Source organism: Camellia sinensis, chromosome 9 (assembly GCF_055761805.1).
Source record: "Camellia sinensis isolate YWXY chromosome 9, ASM5576180v1, whole genome shotgun sequence".
NCBI lineage: Eukaryota > Viridiplantae > Streptophyta > Magnoliopsida > Ericales > Theaceae > Camellia > Camellia sinensis.
In genome coordinates this window covers 118059959-118072017 of record NC_138969.1, presented here as the reverse complement: position 1 = coordinate 118072017, position 12059 = coordinate 118059959, and the positions used below count along the sequence as shown (strand labels likewise).

At 41.6% G+C, this 12059-nt stretch overlaps 1 protein-coding gene across 1 annotated transcript; it reads left to right on the top strand.

Annotated features, from left to right (window-relative positions):
- The first annotated feature begins 7974 nt into the window (after positions 1-7974).
- LOC114305613 (alternative NAD(P)H-ubiquinone oxidoreductase C1, chloroplastic/mitochondrial-like) lies at positions 7975-10843 on the top strand. Its single transcript, XM_082889330.1, has 5 exons — positions 7975-8010; positions 8078-8464; positions 8616-8692; positions 10157-10260; positions 10356-10843. The coding sequence occupies exons 1-5, from the start codon at positions 7975-7977 to the stop codon at positions 10493-10495; spliced, it is 744 nt and encodes a 247-aa protein (XP_082745456.1). The 3' UTR covers positions 10496-10843.
- The last annotated feature ends 1216 nt before the right edge of the window (positions 10844-12059 follow it).

Below are 12059 nucleotides of genomic sequence, written 5' to 3'. Positions count from 1 at the left end.
GTTCATCGTTTTAACCATTCTTTCGTTTTTGCTTTCTACTAAAACGGTTTTGATCAAAACGAGAGTCAGATTAACGTACTTGTTCAATTTTTGATTTGAAAAGCGTGCAAGTCAGGCTGCAAGTATTGAAAATTTTCCTTTTGGGTCCAAGACAATGGTCCGATTTTGGAAAATGAAATAGTTTTCGAGAAAATAGTCAACCTCAGTAAAAATTTTCAAAAACTATTTTTCAAACAGCCGATGCTGAACAAGCATGGAACTTACTCTTCGAGATGCGCAACCTTGGTTCGGAGGCAATGGAAAATTGCCCCTGGTTTGAAGGAGGGTGGGAGGCAACGGAAAGTTGCCCCTAGTCTGAATGGCGTCTCACGACGGCTTGTGGCAACGGAAAGTTGCCCCTTGTTTGGGATGGTGCCGCAGCAATCCGCAGACAGTCTTCATTGGCGGTGGTCGAGCTCTTAGACACAGAGATGACGAAGACGGTCACAACACATATATGGACACAATCACCTTGAAGGGTGTTGGCCACTGGACTTTGAGGTGAAATCGAAACCATTGCATGGATTGAGACGCTTATGAAAGCGTTGGGGGCTGGACTTCATGATGAAGTTGCCTACGTATCCCAAACATGGGAATCAAGCCTTACGTAGTTCCGGTTAAGGTACACTCGGGTATTTTAACCTTCACTTTGTTTGGCTCTCACTTTTGCCAAGGCGCCCAATGCGGGTTTTCGACCTTGCGAGCTTCTTTTCATTTTCTTTTCAATTCTTTTCATTTCTTTTCTTTTTTTTGCATTTTTTTGTATTTCTGTTTTTTTGCTATTTTTTGCTTTTCTGTATTTTTCTCTTGCTCTAACTTTTGCCTGGGTCGCCCTTCCGGGTTTTCGGCCCAGCGAGCCTCTCAAAGGGTAAAAAGTGTAGCAAGTCCATGCCAAATGGTTTTTCTGTAATTGAAGCCTCTCTGTATCTAGGAGAACGGCTGTTGCACTGATTCGCGGAGAATCCATCCCGGTTGCTCTACGAGCTTCTTCCGACGAGATCTACTCCTTCTGATTCGGCTTTGGTGCCTCCTACTCGAGGGTTGTTCCGAAACTGGCCACACGGGCCTCCATGGCATTTGTCCGTTGAACTTTCTGAAGGTTCTGAACGGGTTCAAACTCGGAAAACAAATAGGTTGAATCTTGAGGCTGAGAGGGATCCTAGGCTGCGCAATCTCAAGAGCGATTCCACACAGGTCCTCGCAGGGCCGCGTAAAACATTTGCTTTTGAAAGTTTTGAAGAAGGCGACGAATCGCTCGCGCCGAAGATAGTGTGGAACCAATCTGGATCAGGCCAGGATCCTTCTCAGTACTCACGCCGACAAGCATGATTTCATTCATAAAAAGGCTTAGCACGCCTCTCTTTCTCTCAAAATGATCAAAATTTTGCAAAACTCGAGGAATTCCTTCCTCTTCGTTTTCATCACCGCAGTGTTCAAAAGTTTGTTTTTTGAAAAACTTAGGTTAATGCAATGAGTTTGGGCACACAGGAGAGCAGGCGAGATGTATTGTCAGCCCATTCAAATTCTCTGGTCCTTATGCTGAAAGCAAGCATGAAGGTTGAGATAGCAACAGCTGTTTCAATCGGCTCTGTTGGTGCAACTGGCCCCTCGGCAGAAACAGACTCAAAACAAAAAAAAAAACAGATAATAATTACAAAACAAAATGGTGTTCGGGACAACAACCCCAGAATCACCTGGTATTATATACAACGGGGACTGACTCGATACAACAAGACAGACCCTTAAGCAAAAAAGACTGACTCAAGACAAAGAGACAGACTCAAAACAAAAGACTGACTCGACATCTAAGCCAAGATTTACAAAACTCAGTTTCACCGATGCTCAAAAATGCGTGCCAGACGCTTCATCAAAAATGTACCAAATGTTGCCCGCAGGCGGTTCACTTTACATACTCGCAGTATCTGAGCCCTCGAAATCCAACAACTGAGTGGTGACAGGCTTGCCTGAGGTAGGTGGTAGGATAACCTTGTTATCAATCAAATCCTGCACTTCATGACGAAGGCGGGAACATCCATCGGTACTGTGACCGGACTGTTGATGGTACGCGCAGTACAAGGTAGCATCATGAGTGGCGGGGAGATTCTTCGGGAGTGGTCGGGACTCCAAAGGCTTAAGATGCCCATTCTTCGCCAATATCAGCAATGCCCTAGACAAAGGCATGTGGAGGTCGTGAAAGACCCTGCGCCCTCGGGGCAGGTACTTTGCAGTTTGAGGATTCTTGCCAGATGCGCTGGCGAAAGGATCAGCTGGCGCTGCCTTGGCTTTTTGAACCTTCCCCGGTGCAGGGGTGGGAGCTACTGGAATTGTCTGGGCATGACGGGGCCCATCCCGGTTTTCTGTCTGGCTTGAACTGCCTTTGATCGGAGCGGGGAAAGCATCATCTACAGCTTTAGTCACTATTGCAGATGTTTGTTGCTTGTTCATCCCTCTGGCCTTCAAAGCCTCGACTGCCCACAGCAGTTGCTCAATGGGGTCGGCGTCTATCTTTGCCTTGTCCTTTCCTTTGGCCTCAGCCTGATCGAGGGCCTGGGTTGGTGCTGGCATGTCGTGGCTATAGCCAGAAGCCACCTCTGGCTGGCTGAGCTCTATCACAATCCGCCCCAGTAGCGGGGGCTCCTGTGGTACAAAATTCCCGGCATACGGCGCCGCTGGCGGTGAAGCCGATATTCCATAGGCGAGGTCTGCCACAGACCTTTGGAGATCGCCTATCATCCCCATCAATTCGAAGGTGGTGGGCTCACGAGCCTGGTATAACTGGGGAGTCCAGACCGGGTGCACAACGGGCATCCTGGGCGGGTATGACATACTGATGCTGGCCTCATTCTGCGGAGTGGTTCCCTGCTCCGGTGCGGCTGTCATAACCACAATTTCTTCTGAACTTTGTGCCGCCATAAATCCTGCCTCAGCAAGGGGGAGACACTGACTATTCTGTTTCAGCTCTGCAACTCTCTGAACTGAAAGAAAAACAGACAGCATTTCAGCCCAAACTGATCAATCACGGGTGTAGCCAAACAACTGTACCCTACTGCTGATCACTGTTCCCAGATTTCTGTTCCCAAAAACTGAACCCGATACCCACGGATAACTGATTCTCACAACTGATACTGATACTGGTGTCCCCAGGTTTGATACTCAAACTTGCAAACTGACATGTGCGTTCCTGTAGAGCAACACTCTAAAAGCACATAGCAAGTAAAAGAGAACAAAACACCCCTATGTTGGGGTAGGGTTTCCCTGTCCTATTTTGTCAAGAGCTAGGGTTTCACTACGCACACAGCGGTTTCAAACAACTTAGCATCGGGTAAGCAACCTGTCCTAGTTTGGAATGGTCACTACGGATTCCGAATATGCACTAGGTCGAATGGTCGAAAAGGGTGCCCCGGTAAACCAGGGTTTGTGTTCCCATACTGTCAGAGCCCATAGCCGGTCAGCCTTATGGACATGCCTTGACAAGACAAGCCTCCGGCAAACCGTTCAGGAATGGCAGATGGCAAACACTATGTTCCTAGGCGCACCAATGCACATGCAATGCAAAGAAACACATAAATGAGATCAAAACAGGATATCACGAGTTCGAGTCAAACTCTCTAAACTCCCCAGCAGAGTCGCCAGAAACTGTAGACGCGCCCGCGGAGGGGGACCTCGTGCTACAGTTCGGACTCGATTTTGTTGTCGCGGTTCTTAATCTGAACCAAAGAGTCCAAATCTGGCAAATCGTTTTGAGAAACAGATTTTTGAAAAAGTAGTGCCAAACATGGACTGCTTTGCCAGATACAGAGTCGCCACCTAAATATTTTTAAAATGGGAAATTTAGGAAACCCTGACTCGGTGCCGAAGGCCACATGTCCGTCATCACCGGAGTTGTCTCGGCTCGGGAGCTTGGGTACGATCGGGGAAGGTCAGCTATGAGCACCCCCTTTCGCCTGGTCCGAAGACCGGCCTCTACTAACCGTGATATCCGTTTTTGAAAACTTTACATGTTCTTATTCCATTGATTAGCCTAGAATTACTATGTTATGCGCACAGCAAACAAGTATAGACTAGATTGCCTAATTTGGAAATAAACATTGCATATCCGTTTGGTTTGAAAATGCTTTGGAATTTGCTACTCGCAAGTAGGCTAAAATACGGATTTCAACGAGTTTTTCCAATTCAAACAATCCGGCCTTCACCCACAGGCATTCAAAACAGTTTAACACATAAGCATCTAGCCACATGTTAAGCATGCTGTCATGGTAACATTCGCACTCATGCGATATGCTAAAGCGGAAATACTTACTTAGTACTCCGTGCCAAAACAAAGAACTTGTTAGCAAACATGCATGATCCAAGTCCATGTGAAGTGCCTAATGCATCGCATACAAAATGTCGCTAAGATAGGCTCGGCTAATCCTAGACATGTCATGTGAAAATGCACAATTATCACATATTCAGTTTTTTGATTTGAAGTACGAATGCAGTTAGCGTGATGTACCGAGCCTAACGCATGTAATACAAATGCATGGATGCACACATGCATAGCATAAGGTATGCTAAATTAAACGTGCCCTAATACTAACCATTAAAGCGGGTAAGTAAAAGGGAAGAAAGAAGTGAGGCTGGAAGACATACACACCACCCACACACACTTATTACAGATTTGCCCTCGCTCGGAGGGACCAAATAAATATTACAAATTAATTAACTACACAAGCTAATTAATATTAAAAATTAACTAATTTAATTAACAAATTGAATAAATTAAATAAAGCGGGAAAACGCCACGGGGAGCGCGCCACCATGCGCAAGCTGCCTCTGTTTTCCTCCCTTTCCTCCTCTGGAGGTTGTCAAAACCTCAGGACTACATCCTTGGACAGAGGGGATCATCACCGGCTAGATGAAATTTCCACCGGCAGTGTTGTATGGCCATCGGCACAAAGTTGAAGCTATCGGCAGAGAAAATGGTGCCGGTCGGCACATTACACTGCCGGTCGGCAGAGTATTCCTGCAGAACCTGCAACTCACAGCAACAGAGGGCAAAACAAGGCATGGCAGCATATTTCAAGGCATGTATGCATCAACCATGTCTCTTATCATTGTGATAACTCAAAGGGACATGTGCCTCGGTTCTCGGACCACCAATCACGCATTTCTATGCATGATGGCCCAAAGAACCAAGTATGCAACTTTGGTTTCAAATGCAATGCAAACCAATCAAACAAAACTCCCAATCCCTATCACCCAAGTCAAGGGACAAGGAATGCATGCAAGATGCAATGCAACCTAGGCATAAAAGCTAAGGATGCAACATGGCATGGGCAAAGCACTTATGCAATCATGCAAGCATACATATGGCAATGCAAATGGATGGCAAAGATGGACTTAAACATGAATTAGGCGACTCTAAAATAGGCCTAAAACAGTAGCCATTGTGCTAAAAGGTGAGGGCTAAATGGCATGCACACACACATACACATAAGGACCAACACTTAAGCATAAATCAAACAACATTCAAGCACACTTGAAAGAAGGAAACATGGACAAATTAGCATGCATTATAAGCTCTAAAATCATGCTAACACATGGTGCCAAACCAAGCAACAAATCAAGCCAAGCATGCACCAAAAGGCCTAAATGTTCAAAGCAAATCAATGAGGCATTGAACTACACTTTAACAAGACCAAACATGGCATGCATTAAACAACTAAAAACAGATTTTTAGCATGTTAAAACAAGGCCAAAGGACTCCTTAGATGGCATCTAAGTGGCCCAAATTCAAAGGCATACACCATGGCCAAAACATGGAGCATTGCAACACATGCTTTCAAAGCATTAAAGAGGCATGCAAGGCAATCAAACAAGCATGGAAATGGGACTGAAATAGCATGTAGGATGATTCCAAATCACCAAAACAATGCAAAGATGGCATGCTACACATGCACATACTCAAGGCCAACAAGCCCAAATACAAAGGAGCTATATAATGCATGCAAAGATCAACCCAAACGATTATGGACAGAGCTAAAACATGGCAAAATAAGCACATAAACTTCACAAATGCAAGCCTAAAGCATGCTCCAACAAAGGCTAACAACCTAGAACATGTTAAGGCACAAATAAGGCATTACATGGCAACTATGCTAAACATGCATGAAGTTCCAAAACCAACTTGAAATCATGTTATATCATGGATATATAAGCATGAAAAACAAACCAAATATGCTCAACACACACTCAAGCATAGGCTTCCTTAAGAGGGCAAAATGTGTCCTTTTCAAGGACAACAAGGAGAGGGGGTGGCCCTCTCCTTCTTGGGACTTCAAAGCATCATCTTCACCACTGAAATCCCTCAAGATTTCAGTGATGAAGAGACCTCAACACCAAAATCCCGGAGCTAGCACAAAATGGCTCAAAATGAGGCCTTTTGAGGCCTAAGGGTGGTCAACAACCCTCAAACAACAAAACACTCTTAATAAACAACAAAGAGGGCTTAAAAACAGAACTTTTTTATGTTATACAATAATCACAAAAACAGCTCTAAGACTAGTAGAAAATCAATGCAAAAATGGGGGAAAAAGGGACTAGTTTCTCACCCTTGTAGTCCTCTTCAACAATGGTGCTCCAATGGCCTCCTTGAGCTTGAATCCAACACCAAAACTTCAAAACACACTCTTTAGAACCTCAGCTCCAAGAGGAAGGTGAAACACTAGGTGTTTGTGTGCAATAGTGAGACACAAAACACCTAGTGTGCAAAATGAGAGGAAAAGAGAGATAGGTGAGTGTATCTAACCCTAACCCTAGGAAAAACCAGAGCTCTCCTCTGTCTTCTCTCCTCAAGAATGTCTAAAGCCTCTTTTCTTTTCCTTCGAGAGAGTTCCTCTCTATATGCCTCTTGTAAAGCTTACAAGACAAGCTTTGCAAGAGGGAGATCCCTCCATACACGTGTATGGAGGGGAGCAAAAGCTATACAGCTGTCCAAAAATATCTGCAAAAGCAGATGAACAGCAATCGGGCGGCAAAAAATGCCATCTTGGCCAAACAAAGTGCCGACTGGCACAAAATAGTGCTGACCGGCAACAAAGAGTGCCGGCCGGCAAACTATATTGCCGGTGGCAGCAAAAACCAGCCGGTGGCATCTAGCCACTGCCGGTGATGGGTGGGGATGGTCTACAAGCCCCACTCTGCCTCTCAAGGGCAAGATGCAAGTGTTTGGTGCAAAACCAGACACTAAACGGTCGACTTCGGGGATCCTGAGGCAAGGCGCGCGAGTCGAGGCCTCCGGGAACTCCAAACGAACACAAACATGGAAGATCACCGTGTGTTTAAACAGTGACGCCCAAGTCTTGAGGACGGTCAAAAATGGGGTGTCTACAGACTTCTGAGAGACTTAATGTTGACAGTTATTTCATTGATTTAAGGTTAGACAACGACCTCAATGCCTTCATTTCAAACTAATCGATGCGTGTTTTCTCACTATCTATAACTGAGTTGTAGGATTTTAAATTAGTTTTAGCATGATTGGATTGATTGATTGTGATTAAATTAGTTTTGTGAGCAAGCATTGTTAGGATAGACGTTCTCACTTAGAAGCGTGCTTATGAGATAAGCCATGGGGCACTAATGTTAGTTTTCAAGTCCAAGTTTGATGAAAACTTTCAAAGTTCATGGCTGCTCTAAGATTTCAAGATAAACTATGCTCCTTAGTGTTTTTTACCTAACATTTTTAAGAGAAAATTTTCAAATCCAAGCAGTTTAAAACTTATATTTCAAATCTGTGTTCTATTTTACGAAGTCGTGTTTTCAAAATGCGACTGTAACTTCGAAATCTTGTTTGAAAACATAACTTGGGGGGTTTTGGGGATTGACTTTTTTTTAATAATTTTTTGATTTTTTATAAAAAAAAAATATGTAGAAAATAGATAATTGTGCTAAGGGATGAATATGAAGACTGAAATGTATCAGCCACAGCAAGTGTTATGTTAATATCTACACACCACTATTTCTCAAATTTACAGCACTGCTTGCTTTTTTTTGCCAGGTTCTTTCATCCAGAAAGGTTCAACTTTTATTGGGTTATTTTGTCTGCTCTATATCAAGAGCTAGTGATTTCAAAAAGAATGTTGGAGTGGTGCACATTGCAGAAGCTCATGATTCTGAAAGACTAATTCTGGAGCTGGAGCCTGCTAAAAAAGGCTTACAAAATCAAACACTGGAAGCCGATCTAGTATTATGGACTCTTGGGTCTAAACCTTTACTTCCTTTATTAGAATCCTGTGACAAGCCCCATGAGCTTCCTCTTAATGCCAGGGGCCAAGCAGAAACAGATGATACTCTCCGTGTCAAGGGCCATCCACGCATATTCTCAATTGGTGATGCTTCTTCACTGAGAGACTCCAATGGGAGACTACTTCCAGCCACAACACAGGTATAATAAGTAAATTGTCCTGCTAGTATTGTGAGACCTTGTGCATTTTTGTCAATATTAAATGGAACTTTTCTTGATATCTTCTATGCGTCCGTGGATGTAATTTGTTACCTGTTTCATGGCTAACAATGATGTGTAATATTCTTCTCAGGTAGCTTTCCAGCAAGCAGATTTTACTGGTTGGAATCTTTGGGCTGCAATCAATGACCGACCTTTGATGCCATTTAGGTTTGGAACTGAAACACATTCCTCAAAGATAATCTTCTAAAGCATTTCACAATATCATTAAGTTTACAGTTTTTCACTTTGTTATTGTTACAAGTCTGAGAAATTATTTAAATCACTCTTATGTGTCTAGAACATGGTTTTTTTTAACGCGTTTGTATAGGTCTTGTTATCACCAAGTCCCTTTGTAATTTGGTTTAAATGAATCAGTATCAGATGATCTGCACATATGCAACTAATAATGCATTAGAACTAAAATATATATATATATATATATACATATATGTACAAAGAAATTAACAAGCACACTTGTGATTTGTTACTGGTGACACTAAAGTGGAACACTGGTTTTGCTGCACCGGGTTGTAGTGTTCTTGCAGAATGGGTAATGGGTTGATATTGGTCTAATATCAAGATCAAACAATGCAGTGTCTCTCGTTTTCGACAAAAGATGAGGCATCTTTTGACATCCCTCATTTATAGTCATCTTTATTTGTCATGTACTATACATCTACATCATTTTATTTTGCTGCTTTAGAAATTTGAAATCAGGACTGAGTTCAGATTAGTTAGAAGAATGTATTACCCGACTTAGACACCATATTTAAGAGATATGACGTAAAAAATGAGGAGATATATGTAACAAAATATTCATAATTCATGTTTTGAAAGCCTCTAAAATTCTCTGTACGTTGTGTTTGTTGGTGCAGATATATTGAAACAAAAGTAAAAAGCCTACTTTTGTTGGCCATGAGACTTGATAAAAAAACGAAGAAAACAAGCATTAAGTTTCAGTGCATCTTAGATTTTGGCGGTTCCTAAGGTGAATCAGTGTCCTCATACTGATATGCATCAACAATACTCAGACAACCAAAAGCAATTTATGCTCACAACCTATGTTGACAACTAGCTTACATCTAAATATTTTAGTGATCCTTGTTCTTTAGAATCTACAAAAGTATGTGATTGCAAAATGTGTCAGGAAAAGCCTGGCATAATCCCCAAAATCGGGGTTTAATTTTCTATTGGTAAGAGTATGTGTTTCTGTTTTAGTATCATACTATATTGTGTGTTCTGGAGTAGCATTTTTAATTCTGTATCATGGGCTGTGGTCCTTGTGGGTAATCTCGCTGGCTGTAGTCATGAACATTCATGATATCCTATTGTTCAACATCAGGATGATAGGATCTCTCTCTGTCTCTCTCTGCACATGTCTGTGTACATCTTCATGTTTGCAAGGTCTGAGGGCATGACATTGACTGATGGATGGTATGAACATATTATATGTAGGCAAGTCCACGATTCTTCTATGTTTACCATCTATGGAGTATTTGATAGTGACTGCCACTGAAAATTGTTGTGTAGTGTTTGTTTGTATTATGTCCCTTGTGTTTCAAAAAAAAAGCTCACATTTTATTACCTTTAAAAAAGCATCAATTTATCTAACCTGCCCAATTTGGATGTCAGATTCCAGAATTTAGGTGAGATGATGACTCTTGGGAGAAATGATGCTGCTATTTCACCAAGTTTCTTGGAGGGGCTAACCTTGGAAGGTCCTATAGGTCATACTGGTAAAATCCGCCCTCCTTTTGTCCAGTGGTTTTGCTTTCCCATTTTGATTTTTATCTTCTTACCACTTTTATTATTATTATTTGTTCTTATGCAGTGAGGAAAATAGCATACTTGGCGAGATTGCCTACAGACGAGCACCGTTTGAAAGTGGGGATCAGTTGGTTTGTGAAGTCTGCTGTGGATTCAGTTACAACGCTGCAGAGTACTGTTGCCAAAGTTGTTTCAGGAGCATAGTTCAATTGCATCTCTCTTTTAAAGGCACACATTCTCTTCTTTTCTATTCTCTCACTTATAAATTATTTATTAACCGACACAGAATTTGATGTAAAAATCCCAACAAGCAGCTGAATTTATGAAAGGAAATAACAATTTCACACTCACAGTTTTACTGAGCACATATTCAGGAAAACTGAGTAGGCATTGCACAATTTACCTTTGTATTATTTAGGGTAGGTAAAATACAAGATATTGTTGATCCAACACACAATGATGTAGTATGTAATAGTGGTACTGGTGTGATTTGAGTGGTCGATCAATTAGTCGACCCCTCCTAGTTAAATGTTCCACCACAGCGCCGATAAATTTAGAAAAACTATAAATATTTAAGTCTGCATACTAAAAAAGACAAGTAGTAAGGATGGCCAAAGGAAAGGGCAATCATCCTACATTCATGGAGATGTCAAAGAGAATGAAGAAATACCAGAAATTTTATAGGATTCCTATCAGTAAAAGCCTATATACTTTGGATTGTTCCTTCTCATGTCTTCAAATCATTGTTCCTTCTCATGTCTTCAAATCATTGGCAGAAGAGGTATAAACATGTTAGTCTATCCCTTCTGTCTACTTAAAAGTGGTCATCTCTTCTTTTAAACACGGAAATGGTGGTGTGAAAAAGCCTATATACTTTGGATTGGCAACAATTGAAGTGCTAGACTGTCCTAGTGAGTTATGCAGTATGATTTGGAGCTAGTTTTTGTAAAAATTCGCATGTATTTGTGGATGAATACTTGAAATCAAGTTAGAGTAGATAATATTAAAATGATAGATATATAAATTTATTCACAACAGTCCCTCCAATTTGTTTATCATTTTTCTTTAAGATGGAACAGACATATATTCTTGCCAACTGCAGATTCTTTGCCTCATTGCTATGGAGAAACCTATTTCTCTTACACCTGAGCATATTCGAGATGAGAAAGTGAAGGTGCATCAATTAGTTTCTTATGTCTTCTACTGACTTTGCAATGCCAGTATTCCAGTCCTTCCATCTGATGTTTCTTATGTCTTCTACTCACCCTACATCATGTCAGGACGTAGTACAGCTAATCTATATAGGAATGTCCAGTGCATTACTGACTTTGCAATGCCAGTATTCCAGTCCTTCCATCTGATGTTTCTTAGTAATTTAATTAACTGTATGACTTATCAAATGGTGGGCCTTATATTATATTTGGTGCTGGTATGATGAGATTAGGATGTTATTGTAATCACTAGGCATCTTCCAATAGCTGCCTTTTGTAGACCCTAGTGCTTTCCAGCTGCTTTCTCTAGACCTTGATAACTGGAGTTTTGGGCTCCTTTTTGATGTCTTGCCTAGAAAAATTACTAGGATTCTTCCCCTATAAAAACCATGTACTTTACCCCTAAGGTTTTTTTTTATGCATTTCAACATTTCGAAAGTGATTTTTTACGTTACGGGCATTTTATGTACTACTTCAAATATACATATGTACCTGATGGAAGAATTTTGTGCACGGGTAATTTTAACTAATTTGATTATTCGGATTGCATCTTTGCA